The sequence below is a fragment of the Rhea pennata genome, chromosome 1 (genome assembly GCF_028389875.1).
Source record: "Rhea pennata isolate bPtePen1 chromosome 1, bPtePen1.pri, whole genome shotgun sequence".
NCBI classification, from domain to species: Eukaryota; Metazoa; Chordata; class Aves; order Rheiformes; family Rheidae; genus Rhea; species Rhea pennata.
In genome coordinates, this window is record NC_084663.1 from 195,873,182 (window position 1) to 195,888,549 (window position 15,368).

A 15,368-nucleotide genomic window follows, 5' to 3' on the forward strand; every position below is an offset into this window, starting at 1 on the left:
CTCTCACACATGTGACTTACTCCTTCCTATTGAAGCTCTTCTCCTTTGGATTAATTGCTGAAGGCTCCACCCTGCTAATGAAGGGTAGTTTCAGTATCATACATTAACACTGTTGGATAAAATACAAAGGCAAGTCCTTGAGGCAGGAACTACCCAGGACTTTACCACAATAGCAGCAGATACTGTTAACTGGGAGCTCTTTCCCTACTCAGTCTCTTGTAGGTATTTGGGATCTTGACTGAGCGTTGGTTTCTTTGTTTTGTCCACTAGAGCCAAAGTAGCAAGTTTAATAAATGATACAGTCTTGGCCATTCTTTTCTTTTGTTCTGATGCTACTGCGTTAAGAATGAATATTTTTTCCCCTAAAAGAGGGACACACTGATTTAATAATAATTAATGTTTAAGTTTTTATTGTAAAAAAGACACCAAGGCACTATGTGACTGCAGCTCCTAACTAGGTAATAGTATCATCAAATATATACAAAATAGCATCAAGGGGATTAAAAACCCATGATGTTTAAGCAACAGCTTATTAATTACAAATCCTGCTATCCAAAGGTGTGCAAACAATTTATTTGTGATTTCAGTGCAACACTGTACAGGGAAATGGGTCTGCAGTCATGTTTCTCTACAAGGTCAATAAATGGTTTGTCAGCTCTGGTGAGCATTTACTCTATATCCAAAGTCCTAATGTAAAAAATAACAAGTACTTTTACTCTCTGTTTTTGTGATGGGGTCCCACTTTGATGGGATCAGAAAGAGCAGTCAACAGCTGCAGATGGAAGTGACACAGTCCTCTTAATCCAATCTGCAGACAAGAAAGGATGTTTTTTCTCCCACAGCCCATACAGTTCCTTGTATCAGACAAGCTGGAGCTACATTAGAGATTTTCTTTTTACTAGTCCAACTGGCAGAGCAAATAGCCTTGTTGAATTAGCATATCCTAAAATATAAAAGGGTTTAAATGAGTATGATGGTACAGGCAGCACAATAAACTATTTCTATTATAAAATATACTAACACATTTCTGTACAGTTAACAGCTTTGAAGACACAGGAAGGTATAAATTAGTAACTTCTGGAGCTTTTTCTGTTAATCTGTTTTTATGTGACTCAGTAATAGGCAAATCAATATTTAAGTTGCCAAATCAAAACAGAAAACTCAAAAAATCAGAAAACTAACACATTTTGCACACAACTCATACAAACACATTTTCTTTCGTATTTTGTGTTATTGCAAGAACAAAATTGCATAGACCATTTGCTGGCACTTTCTGAGTTCCCCAAATAATGCTTTATCTTATCAAATAGTTCAAGTACTTCCTTCGAAATGAATTTCACCTACTAACGCAGTAACTGTTTACATGTAGTGAGAGAAAAACACATGGAGATCAAAAATATTAACAATAACATAATCATTTGACTGAACAATAGTTCAGTGTTCTTTTTATTTTTTCTTATGTTCTCTGTATGGCTGATTTCAAAACTGCCAGAACGTTTCATTTGATTCAAGTCATTTTTCTGAAGCTAAGGTGTCATTTGTGCTCTTCTGGTTCTCCTTTCACCCTGTAGTCCAGGTTTCTAGATACATATCTGCTTCCTAAACTGAAGTGCTTTGTTTTTTAAATTTCCTCTTTCAGTAATGCTCTGTTAGCAATGATATAAAACTCAGAATAGCAAGGGAATATGTGGCATTTTCTGGTGCTTTATTGACAGACACGGCTGTATTCTTGGCAAGTGGAGCCCACGCCAGCCACTGACAGGTAGAGCTTTCCATCTGGACAAACGCAGATCTCATAGAGCCCCTGAGAAGTACCAGATCCGCCTCTTGTACCCTCCGGCAATTTAGGCAATCGCACGGTTTCAGCATCAAGCAAAAGCTGCATGGGAGAAAGCAGGACAAATGGGTTTGCTAGAGATAATAATACAATAAAGTGTTCCAGAGAACGACTGCACTATATCTAGACAGTGGTTTAAGAACAGCCTTCTGCCCAGGCCGTTCATATACAAAACTGCTCTAAGGCTCTTCAGGTGAGTGCTGGAGCACGGGCAGGGATGAACTCCTGCCCTGCCCTTGGCACGGGCACAGCTGTGGCACGGCTGCCGTCGCACGGGCAGGTCTGCCCAGCCTGCCTGCTATAGCCTTGCGGCTCCCGCGGTGGATTGACGACGGACACGGCCGGCTGAACTCACACTGCCTTCAGTACGCCAGAGCGGGTCAATAGCCTGCTGCATTTCTAGTGCTGCTGCTGCTAGGGCAGCTCTTATTTGGTAGAGCTTCACTCTGCTATCTAGAAACCTAAATATTTTTGAGATTCTTGGCTGAATCTTTTACCTGTGATCCAAGAATCCCTCTGGAGTGACTCAGGATTAGTGTTAGCCATGGAGCTGAGCAGCATCAGAGTCTTATTTAAAAACATTTCTCCAAGCTATAGGGACATTAGATCAATTGATACTGTTATTTAATCTGACCTATAAATAAATGTTTTACTACTGGCACCATTCATTTTAATACTTTGTTTCCTAAAATCTGAAGAATTGAATGAGTAGAACTTTTAAAAAGACATAATGTTCTGAGACATAATCAGCTAGCAAGATCAACCACAGTCATGGAAACCGGAGTGCTTGTACTCACCACACCATCACTGCTGTGTAGTTTGATATCCATCTGGGAAAGAGCTTCAATATTCCCAGCTTGTGCTTTGATATTAATTCCTCTTGGTGCGTCCATGCTCAAAGATCGAGTTGGTGATTCCAGTCTGAAAGCAGAAACAGCGAATCTGTTCTGAGTAGCACGTTCTCAAATATTCCTTTATTTTGAATTATAAGTAAATGTTGAACAATCAAATATTTGAAAGCTATTGCTTGAAGTCATGTGAATGTAGCCTCCTTTTTCTTCAGAGAGACTTGAAAAAACAGGCAACTATTTAAACACTAGTGTATCCCAAATTAGAACAAAAAAAGATGAATTCAAGATCCAGTACAGACATGAAGTATACATAAATACAAACCCTCTGAAATTACGTGAGAGATTTCTTTCAGTGTAACTGTATTTTTTTTTTTGAGAGAGAGAATTCAGTTTTAGATCTTTAGTTCAAATTTGTTTACCTTTGTGACATAACAGAGTATTGAAATTAATATACTGAGTGTAACCTGGAAAGCTTTTAATCAACAGGACTTTTGCCTCTACTGTCAGTTGGGCCAAAATTTCACTCAGTGCATATGTGCAGTTTAACTAGATGGGCATTTAAGATCTACAAAGCCAAAAGCTTGGTGTGAAATACAAACTATGCAATACGAAGGAAAGCTGCAAACCCTACAGTGCCACAAGATGGCAGGAAGGGACTGTATTAGCTGAATAATCACTGCATTGGGCCAGCTTTGCAGGATTAATGGATTTTTATTTTCAGAAAGATAAGGTCCTGTTTCTTCAGACTTTTGGCATCATTCCCACAATAAACAGCAAGGATAAAAATCAGGGGAAAGAAAGAAAAACTGCAAACTCAGCAACAAGCCGGTCATTAAATTGCTTCCTCGGCTGGAGGCACTGGCAGCTCCGCGGTATCAGACTTTTTGCATGTTAGCTTTTGTTTCTGAATACTGTCTCACCCTTGTTGATGACACCAGCCTGTATTTTTCATTATCAGCCACCATTAATCAGGCTATTTCCCTTCCCCCCGTTTGTGCTATATATTCTTTTTTTTTCTCTCCTAGAGAAAATGAATCAAAGGATTTTGTGTTTTTTTTTAACAGATTATTTAATCCTCAGTGCTTAAATACAGAAGTATGTATGAGTTCTTTTTCATGCTGACACGTGTTGGTTTTGCACTGGCACATATGCATTTTTTTCAAACAAATTACTTAATTTGAAATGATTTTTGAAAGAGCTCAGGCCTTCCTGAGCCTACTAAAGTGATTGTCTCACAGGAGAGGGAACCTGGACAGCTCTCTGATTCCACCTATTGGAGCTAATAGCATGGGACAAGAAAGTAGGAGAGGAGAAAAGTAGGGTTCAGGGGAAATTTTAGTTTCTCTTGAGTTATGGGACCATTACGGTGGTCTCAGTTTACTTTGCAGCCATGTTACCTTTCCTATTCTGCACATCTGCTGTACAAATGTAGCAGAACACAAGCTACATCTATAATACAGATCTTGGTCACGCTTCCCAGTTCCCTGGTCTGCACCTGTGCACCCACCATAACTCAGCATCACTGGACACAAGACCCAGGCAGGCATCAGCTTTCCCCATCCTCTGTGTTGTAGCATCCACCTTCTGGAAATCAAGTGTGTGTGTGTGTGTGTGTGTGTGTGTGTGTGTGTGTGTGTGTGTGTGTGTGTGTGTGCACGTGAGTGCACGCTCCCGGCAGATGCCATGTGCACCATCACATGTGCTGAGCAGCTGCCCATCTGGATGAGAGGAGGACTATGGCCCAAGAAGGTCCTCCCATAGTAAGTCTAGGTGCTGCCTGCTGATCACATGCTAGAGGAATGAGAGGTTTTCACACACAGTCCTGATGTAGCTGGCAGCTGGATTTCATTTACTCAAATTGCTTCAATTCTTTTTTTGAAGTTAATGTATTACAAGTGGAATTTAAAAGTCAGTTTGTGCTTGCATAAAACTTCAGCTATATCTAAAGAGGTCTGAAGAAGAAAAAGTTAAATCTAGCTGATAACCTAACAGAGGATAATTTGATTCTACCACACCTAAGATGGTGATAAGTGAGCGCAATCACTGACACTTTATTTTATATCCCAAGAGCTGAAAGTCGGGCCATATTTACTGATCACTGCTGCTCCAAGAAAGCAGAAGCATCTATGTGCTGCTCTCCTGACAATCCTGGTTTAGTCACCTTCAATTAGTTTAATCTCCAGACTGATAATTTAAATTCTTAACAGTGGATAGCAGTATCATGGTTGCAATCTGGGGTCGTATCCATAAGCAGAATTCATCCCACTGTCTGATCCCACCATTTCAGGGCTCTGAGATTGCACACACCTCTACCATAATCATGGGTACGAGCACTAGGTTGTTCTGCATCAGACTTCTAATGTTACTATTAGCAAGCTTTATTAAGCAATATTCCTGATTTATTTTTTACATAAGCAATATTCCTTATGTTTTTGCCTAAGATCCTTATATTTAACTTATACTTTTATGAAAAGTAAACTCAGTTTTTCACTGCGTGATATACATGAGAAATCTAAATTTCATGGGATTAGTTTTAGAGATGCACATTTGTATACAATACACAATGAAAAATTAATCAAAGTTTGTATTTTGAAAAAAAATGTAGTTTAATATAGTCTCATAAATTACTGTCATTAATTGTATATAACAGGAATACAACTGTTTCACTAGTTTGTTTTAGGGAAAAGCTATAAACATTGAAATAGACTGTGTTTTTTAAAAAAGTAATTCACATATATGAATAATGTATATGTAAGGATACATTTTTCTGTTTAAGATCTGTTGAGTATTAGAAGAAAGCAGACTAGGACAGATTTCTGAAGAGCATATCAGAATTTGGAGTCTGAAAAGCAATCAAACACCAGAGATATTTTCTACTTTCTACTAAAATCAATGCTGACAAGAAGCGTAAAAATTCCTGAATCACTTACAGATTTATGATCCGATTGATATAATTTAAATTACATGGTAGAATTACATTTGCTATATTAATCACAATTCTAAGTTTCTGCTGTTTATACAGCTCCTTTTTCTAGATTAATTAAGAGCTGATTTACTTAAACAAGCCATTGGAGCTTCCTGGTAATGGAAACTACATTGGAGCTTAAGCAGTGTTTTTAAAGCTGTCTGGAACTATTATGCATGAGATTTTAGCAAAGCAAATTCAATAAAAATAATGATATTTTTCTTCATAAAGTTTTAAAATGTTCAATGTCTCAAATGCAGACCTAAAAAAGGGGGAACGGGCTCCTACTGTGGAAATTACGTGATTGAACTGAACTGTGATTTTGAATATGCCACCTCAGTCCCCACTTGGTACAGAAGACATGTGACTCCCTCAGTCCCTTAGATTTTGATCTTATAAACACCTTTATTCCTTACTGATCCTGGCCTAGGAGCACCTCCAGGTTGTCACTGCAGTGGGTTTTGATTCTTCCTGTAAGCTTAAGGCCTGAGGACTGCAGAACTGCCCTACCAGAAGACCTGACCCATGGGGACACCTGTATGAACTCCGAATGTGTCAGAAAGATATGGACAGGGCACTGCAATTGTTATCTGTGGTGGTATTTTAAAAAGACTAATAAGGAAAAAAGGGCCTTATTATCAGCGACCAGTGGATCGAGTTAAAGCAGATGACGAGAGGAAGTGGCTCTGCACTCCTACTCGCTTGGTTATTCAGGAAGCAGAGGCACTTCTGTGTGCAGGTAATAACTGACGAAAGTTTCAAGATCCATTCTCTAGGCAATACAAAGGGGAAGAGAGTAGACCTAACTGGGCAAAAAGGTGACGCGCAGCTCTCAAAAGTTTTGGCAAAACAAGGATTCAGTCGGCTTGCAAACGCTGGAGGGTGTGTGGGCAATCAGACCACTGAAGTTGATTGACTCAGTGTTTTTGTGCTTTGGGTAATGCTTGCCTGAATTCAGGTTGTAGAATGACGAGGGAAAATATTGTTACCAGTGACTTTATCTATTTTTAAAATTATAGACATATGCATTTAATTGAAGAGAATGGACTGAGGATCTTTATCACCTGAAGGATTTAGTCTGTGTAATGTGCTGTCCTCAAACGGGGCATCTGTGACAGCCTGTATCTCACCAGGGAAGATAGAATAGGAGCTTCTAGGTACTGTGGTAGCTACCAAAAAAGCAGTGTTGTGCAAAAGCAATTCATCTGTAGGGTACAACATTGATGTCAAGGATTTGACATCCACATTATGTGTGTTTTGGGGACTGTTTTAGCTAGGTATTATCTGGCCCCATAGACTGAACACCCAGAAAAGTAGGAGCACATTAGGTGCACTCCAAGAGAACACAGCTTTTACTCTAATTTAATCCAAAAGCCATGCAGCTTATGCACTCCAGGACAGCTTCACAAGGAGAACCAAGGTGTAGGGAGTGCAGGCAGTTGGAAGATTTCTCTTAAAAGCACGTTTCTAACTGAAATTAAAATACTGATGTAGACACACCCGCAGAACATGAAGCAATAGCAACCACACCTAGGCTCACTTGCAGAGTAGAACTTTTCCCTTGCTTTCCTTCCCGACTTGCCATACAGTGATCCCTGAAGCCCTCTGGAGGTTTGTCAGCAAAGTGAAGGGACACTGCACAGTAGTGAGGGTCGAGTAAGCAGTCTCTACTGAACAGGACAATATATTTCATATCTCTGTCACCTGCTGGATATTGGTCCTCCAGCTGTCCATAGCAACTAAAGCAACTGGAAGATAAGATTTTAATCTTTGTCTTTTTACTCGCTGGTAAAATAGTTCTCAAAGTCCACTATACTGCTTTGTCTGGCTGTAAAAGTGATGCTTGTGATGCTTGTTTGGTGCTGGGATGAGCAGAATAATTTAAGAAGGACTGTGTGAAAGTCTTCTGAGGCAACCTGGACAGCACCCAGGCTCTGGGTCTGAAATGGGCTCAACATCTTACAGGGCTGATTTCTTACCTTTCCGATAAGCAAGCATGGAGATGACTAATGACCAGAAATTGCTCAGCTGGCTGTGTGCAGTGAAGATATTAAGGGGTGACAACCTGCTGTGGTTGTGGTAAAAAAATAGCTGATAGTTTTTGAGTATGCTGCAGGAATATCTATCTCCTGCTCCAGCAGGAGAGGGAATGACTCCTTGCGGATCTTTTAGGGACCACAGGGTGGAGCTGGCTTTAGTACCGGAAAAACAGTGCCACCACCTCCTGGAGCCCTGGAGCCTCTCACACTGCAATGTGGGTTGCTTGTCTCAGACTTGAACAGAGGAACTAGTTCGCTATTGTGGATTTGGGGAAAAGTTTACTCCTTTCTTTCAGCCATTTTTTGTTCTTTCCATTTTATTAGTCAACATCTAAAAGAAAGACTCAGGAAGGTCTGAGAGCGAAAGCTGAGTGACAGCTCTTAAACATTTAAGTTCAAGCTGGAGAGACAAGAAGGAGGGACCTTAAGGAATTTGAGTTAAATACAAACATATAAGGAGCCTTCTGGTGCAAACATCCTCAGGTTTCTTATATCTCACTTCTGCAGATACACACGTTAGGAAAAGGGAGGGGGGCATTGCCCTTACTCTTCTTTTACAGTCCTTATTGCAAAGAATATAGCCTGATTTCCCTTCTCTGAGTATAGTACAAAATCCTATCATCGCCATGAAGGAAATCCTGACCAGCAGGCAGGGAGCTGAGTTGGAACAGACTCATTCTACAACCCAGTGGCTGAAGCTGGGCCACTTTGCATGGAAATAAAATAGACTACAGAATCGATAAGGTTGCAAGGGACTTCTGGAGATCATCTAGTCCACCCCCCTGCTCTAGGCAGGGTCACCTAGAGAAGGTTGCACAGGACCCTGTCCAGATGGCTTTTGAATATCTCCAGGGAAGGAAATTTCACAACCTCTCTGGGCAACCTGCTTCAGTGTTCTGTCACCCTCACAGGAAGTAAGTTTTTTCTTATGTTCAATCAAAACTTCCTGTGTTTCAGTTTGTGCCCGTTGCCTCTCATCCTCCCATTGGGCACCACTGAAAAGAGTTTAGAAAAACTCTAATAACTCATGCAGAATGTCAAAAAAAGTACAAAAAACTAACAACTTATTAAATCTGCTTCCTCAATCAGTTTCTACACAGTAAAGAAAACACAGAAGTTACTTAGTCAAACCTGGGCACAAAATCCTGAATTGAACATAAACCCTGTCAATCTTTCAGATGTTGGCTGAGATATTTTATTTCTAAAATGCCCCATTTTGCATCACACTTATTGAATTTCTCATTTATATTTAAAGGGGGAAATAGTTGCTTCGTGCTTGGATGCTGCAGTCTTTCGTTTTTGTTCCATTCATTTTGATACTCTGAGCTTTACTGAGCTAAATTAGATGAACTATAATGGAAAAAAAATTACTGAAAAACAGCATCCATTTTTACTGTGTCAAGTCCATTAGTTGGTCAACGGTTAAATTACATCATCCCAATTTTTGTAGTTTATTTCGAAGAAACCATTTTCCAGGGGTTATTCCTCCTGAGATTTGCCTGCATCAGGACACACATTCTGTTTCAATAAGACTAACATAAGTATAGAGAGCTCCTTTACACTGAATCCCATGTTAGGCTATTATTGTCTAAATTGAGATTGCTTTTGTATTCACAATATAGTCAGCATTTTCCAAACCACAACTGGGAACTCATCCCTATCCCCAAAACATTAGAGTCACAGTAAAATATTTCATTTTTATTTCCCTCAAAAAGAGGGAAACTGTTCAAAGAGATTTAAGTATACAAGGAGAAAAAATACTAACTTTGGGGGGGGGGATAGAATGGTGTCTTGAAATTGCAAGGAAACAAATGCAAAAGTGTATTTTAAATGAATCAAAGCAAAATGACAATTATTTAAAATGAACAAGATCTTTTCTGCAGTTCCTTCAAAATAAAATTCACAAGGAAAGTTATAATTGTACTAAAATGTGACTTAATATTAAAATGGTGCTTTCCTCTTAAATACACCAAATACACCTCTCCAAAATAATTTTACTGTGGAAGCAATAACAAAGAAAATGACCAGCATCTTGTGAAAATATAGAAGTGTATTTTGTTAATGTCATAAGAAAGTGAATAGGATCCAGTTTAATTCAGAATAACATAATACGGGGGGTGTCTGTTCAGAGGTGTGTACTCACATACATAGGAACTGTGTTAAAGAAAAATGATCTGGCAGCTGTATAAAGGAACTCCTCTTTTAGTAATTCTGCAGCACTTTTTTAAATCTTCAGCTGCACTGTTGTAACTGAGAGACTATAAAATATGGAGCAATTTGTTATAACTTGTTTCTGAAAAGTCACTTTTTTCTTGAAGTCAAGTCTTTTCTTCTTAATGCTTAAATGCATTAATGGAAATGTCATTTTGGAAGGTCTAACCTTTTGTATCCAACCACCTGACAAAGTCTCAAACTGTACTGGGCTTTGCTGTCAGTTCATAACATCTCTAACCTCTAAAAAATAGACAGAAATGCACATTAAAAGCCACTGAAACTTCCAAAATACTCCAACAGCATCAGAGCTATTTTGAAAGACTCTCACGGGAATGCAGCAGGCACTGCTCTTTCTGATAGTCTTCTTTCTTGGGACAATCACGTTCTTGCCACTGAGCAGGGAGGCTGAACTAGATGATCTCCAGAGGTCCCTTCCGACCTTACTGATTCTATGGTTCTATGATTCCATATATGTATATACACTGAGAGTCCTCATGGCTGAAGTGGTGGCACTTGTCACAAAAGGGCTATTAACAGCCAAACAAAACAATGGACTTTTCCATGGCATATATAACATTACTGCAGAGTTGATCCTTAATTTCTTAAAATAAAATAACATTAGATCAACTATTTTTGTCTGATATCAACAAGGTATGAAAGTGTTTATATTAGAGTATGGTTGCTGAGCTTAAAATGTATCTTCTCAAATCTATAATGAATTCTGTATGATGAGGGAAATACATACCTTTTTAAAAGCATTTGTTATCTTTATAGCTAGATTTTCTGGAGCGTACAAAGACATTACTAGATTCTCTTTTCGAGATGTCTGTGATGGTAAGGTCTAGGAGCATTCATAACTCAGCCACTTCAGGGTTGAATTCTCAGTCCAGGAGGGGAAAAAAATGTCCCTTGTGACACTTTAATATTTCCCTTTCTGCCAAGTGTCAGGAAGGTGCCGTCATGCATGACACAGCTGGGCTTGTTCTGCTTGGCTGGAATGAAGGCAAGACACAGTGAAATAACAAAATCCCACTGGTATCAATGGGGTGAATATTTCATGATGGGCCGCTTGATAGTCCAAAAATTTACGTCACAAATAGTCACTAAACTCCATTAAGTATAATTCACCTACTGGAAATGAATTTTCTATAGTTAAGATGATTTTGTAATGACTTTATAGAGTCTCGAGCTGCATTCAAGATATTCTCTGTTTTTCTGCATGTTTCCATTTACTATGTCTTTGCAAAACTATACATTTCCTTGGGAAAAGATCCATGATGTTGCTAAGAATGAAGCGTTATCTAACTTTGCAAGCTGTTGGAGTGTTGCTTGAATTTTTTAGAAGATCCATCATGTATTAAAATGCATGTAGTAAAGTCTTTGATTACATCATCATTTTACAGTGAAAGGAAGCAAATACATCCTTTTTACTGTATTGAGTTGATTGCTAATAATATTTTTAAAATATTATTGCTTGTTGAAGTTATCCATGCTCAGTTTCATCATAAAATCAGAGAAAATTCACTGAGCGGGTTTTACGAGATGGGAAACGGGGATAGGAAAGAGGCTGGGGTAGGGTCATAAGTTTCATGGGCCACGAGAGAGTATTTCCTTCTGAGCCTGGAAGAGACTCTCTATTCCATTGCTGACAGAAAACAGTTGTGCCAACAAATCGCGAAGTGTTTCACAAGTGTTTCTCAACTAATACAGGACAAGGCTTATCTACAGCACTACATACAACTATGATTGCGTGTACTCAGGAAGGGTTGATTCAAGCCAGAATGGTACAGAAGAGGGCGGATACCACGGCCAAGGGAATGGAGAACCTATCATCTCATGACAACAGATCAAAGAACTTTGCTTACCATCCCACCAAAGCACACATGAAGACGGGATAGAACTGCTCGCTACTGATACAACACAGGGTAAGTTACAAAGATGGACAAGAGCTATTTAAGATAAATAATAATGTGACATAACCCCTAAATTATCTGTTGCTGGAATAAAATAGGATAAAAATTAGAAAAAGAAAGAGGTTCTGGAAGAACTATCATATGGATTAATGTAGGCACATCACCTCATTATTTTTTAAACTGAGTTTTGAAAAGTACTTGACTGAGATCTTGATGTATGCCTAACTGTTGCTTCATACATAGGGCAAAACCTGGCAGCCCTTCCAGGGTCTAGGTAAGAAGGGAACATCAAAGTGTGCATCTCTCCTCCTCCCACTCCACGCAGGAGCTGTGGTGGGCTCCAGCTGAATGCTAGTCAGAGTGAGCACTGGCCCAGGCCTCAGGGTATTCTTGGTGAACAGCAATATGTAGATAGGTGAAAATGCATTCTGCGATCTCTGGGATATGCTGAAGTGCAAAAGACACACCACATAAAATAGAATCCAGTTTGGTTTTCGGTATTTTCTAAATCTGGTTAAAATGTTTTCATTATATGAAACTTTTGTTTTATTCATGTATTGGTGAGTGAAATCTAAGTTTTCCAAAGCGGTCATAATAGCCAAATCCTCTAGAAGGAAGAAACTGTACAAGAATCAGTCCATATGAGAAAAGAAAGCTAACCCCAACACGATACATAAATTATTTTTAAAAATTTGATAAACAGAAAGGCCTATAATTTCATTTTATACTAGCATTTTTGACAAATTCCTTGTCAAACTCAAGATTATTCCCTTGCCAAGATCCCACTTCATTTTTTTTTCCCAGTGGGATTTGTTTTTTTTTTTTTTTCAATTGAATTAGTTCTAGTAAACTTAGACTGGTTCTAAGAGAGGGTCATTGAGACCATCATTGCGGAGAACATGTGAGAGGAGGGAGGAGGAACCTGTAGTATAGTGACAGAGCTGCTGTCATTCAGGTAAGATATTATTTTGCTCACTCTTTACTGACTGTACAGATGGAAGTCCAAAATTCCATAATATCTTTAAGAAGGATTAGAAAGACATTCTTCATAGTGAATAGCAGGATTTCAGTCCCCATAAATAAATAAAATTCTTATATCCAAATCTGAGTTACACTTGCATTTAGTACAAATTCCCTTTCCTATTTGCTTTCCTTTGGAAAGTCTTTCAGAATTCTAGAATTGTGAATAATATATAATTCTGAATAAATACATATTTTTGCATGCAATGCTATTTAATCATGTCATACAAACACGCAGATGTAAAAAATGAAATAAAGCCTAGCAACATGCCAGAATCTGTGCTAGACATCCGTCAATGCCATTCCTGCACTGAAGAATTTTAGCCTAGATTTAACCCTATAATAACACAGCTGACTGGATACATCTGTCATCCTCATGTTTACAACACAGAGGATAAGTCTATGATACAGTGTAGTGTATCATAGGGATAGATGAGCCGGAGGTGGCTCGCACAGGAAACATTCTCCAGTGACTGTACAGACAGCTTGGAGTGAGAGCACCTACATCAAAACATCTAAAGTTTTCAGAGATTAAACTTCACCCCAGAAAGATGTTTTCATCTTAACTTCTCCATATTTCAACAGTAAGTGCCTCACATGCCAAGGAACAGGGTGGTGAATAACGGATTTTAGTGTTGACAGAAGAAAGGATGGTCCCTAGAGATGTGTGAAAATGAAAGGCAAATAGGAAAAAAGGCATAATGCTATGCAGCACCTGCTTCTTTCCCCTGAACATCTACAACACTACCAGTTTTATCATTTTATGAAACTAGATAAACCAGAGCTGACAGTGGTAAAACCAGACAATCAAGGGCTTGTATAAGATGGTCTAAGGGCAATACCAAATACTTACTTTGCACCAATGTGAAATTTGTAAAGCTGAGTCCAAAGAGATGATAAAAGAAAATAACACAGTAAAACCCCCAAACTCATTCTACAGCAACCCTCTAATCATAGGTTAAACTTAAGAGTTTAACAAGAGCTTTGTTCCTGTCTAAGCATGAGCATAGTCCAAAATATTGCCTAAATTATCCTGGAGTTGCATCAGATGACATTTAAAACATCATTTTCATGCTTTATCCATGGATAAATATCCATTTATCCGTGAACAAAAACTGATTTTTATTCAGTGATTGTCTAACACGCACAAAAAAAAAGAGTCTAAGGATCAATCACTGCAACCTACGAGCACTCTCTACCAGCTCTTACTGATAGACTATGTCCATAGTTAAATTTATACCTTTATTCACTTTATCCATTTATCTACATTTAACAAATTCATCTGTGGACTCTTTACAGTCTTTTTATCCTTAAAGGCTCTGATATGGTGTCAAGCTTCTTTTACTTGCTCTCCTGCTGAATCAAGGTGCCTAATTAATTTTTACATTTTACATTTTACAGATCAGAGCTGAAGGACCTGAGAAGCCAGATTGAACTGTGTTCCTCTAATGACTTTATTAAGAACAATATGGAAAGCACAAACAATACAAAATTCTTTCACCTTCTCTGGAACAACTGCAGAAAATAATAATTATACATGTAAATACAAGCATGCGAGACTGAGGCACAGTGATTATGATTGGATGAAAACCAAGTCTGAATTTGATGCAGAAGATATACAGAAATTTTTGAAGAAAAGAGATTCAGAAAATTGATAATAAATTTGAATACAGTCTTAATGCTTTCAGTGCTATCAAAATCTTTAGTGAGTATAGGAGAACTGTGAGAGACACTGATTTTAGGCAGATAGAACGGAATCATCTAATTCCTGAAAAGACAGAGCTGCAGCAGGGTCAGGACCTCCAAGCTCACTATCACCTAAGGATGACTCATTACTTTGTGCCTGATATCAGACAAGAACCAGTAACTGGCAGCGTTTGCTAATCCTCGTTACAAGGTTATATAAACTATGACTAACAATTTATATGAATTTATGGAATATAAGGTTATATGTGGAAAAAATTCTGTCCTGGGATTTGAACATTTCCTAGCATTGTGGGTGGCCTTGTGTCTTGTAATGAATTTCTACTGCTTTAGAGCTTAACCATACATGGAATTGTCACTAAGCAGGGTTCCTCTGAACAAATGTAGTTGCCTATAGTGAGAAGTACAGATGATCCCCCTAAACACTCCTCACAGTGAATGGAGAGAAATAGGCGCTGTGAAGGCACAATTTATCCCATCTATTTTAGATGGATTTTAGATCAGGCTAAAACACATCATACCCTAACAATATCTGTTACTTTCCACAAAAAAAGATTTGATGAGAGATGATGATCTGGTGCAGATCTGATTGCAGATGTCTAAATGAGGTGAGATCAGCTCCACCTTAACTACCTGCCTGAGCAGCTGTGAACGCAGGCAGTGCTCCAGGGACATTAGCCTTTCTGAAGAAGGCATCTGCGCAGCATCTTGTGGGAGGGTCCCTTCCCCTTGAACGAATCTTGAAGGAGGGTTTGTGCTCTAAGAGAAGGGAGTTTTGAAACTGGGTGAGCTGCTAAGATGTATCTTTTTATACTGGGCACAGAG

At 38.7% G+C, this 15,368-nt stretch overlaps 1 protein-coding gene across 4 annotated transcripts in view; it reads right to left on the reverse strand.

Annotated features, from left to right (window-relative positions):
* Window positions 1-393: 393 nt before the first annotated feature.
* SGCG (sarcoglycan gamma) overlaps window positions 394-15,368 on the reverse strand; it is a 139,049-nt gene continuing 124,074 nt past the window's right edge. For all 4 annotated transcript variants that reach the window (XM_062567203.1, XM_062567201.1, XM_062567202.1 and 1 more), the window contains 2 exons: window positions 2,635-2,758; window positions 394-1,879 (listed from right to left, as the gene is read on the reverse strand). In XM_062567203.1, coding sequence (XP_062423187.1) covers window positions 1,706-1,879; window positions 2,635-2,758 — 298 coding nt within the window. In that variant the 3' untranslated portion in view covers window positions 394-1,705. The remainder of the gene's footprint in view (window positions 1,880-2,634; window positions 2,759-15,368) is intronic.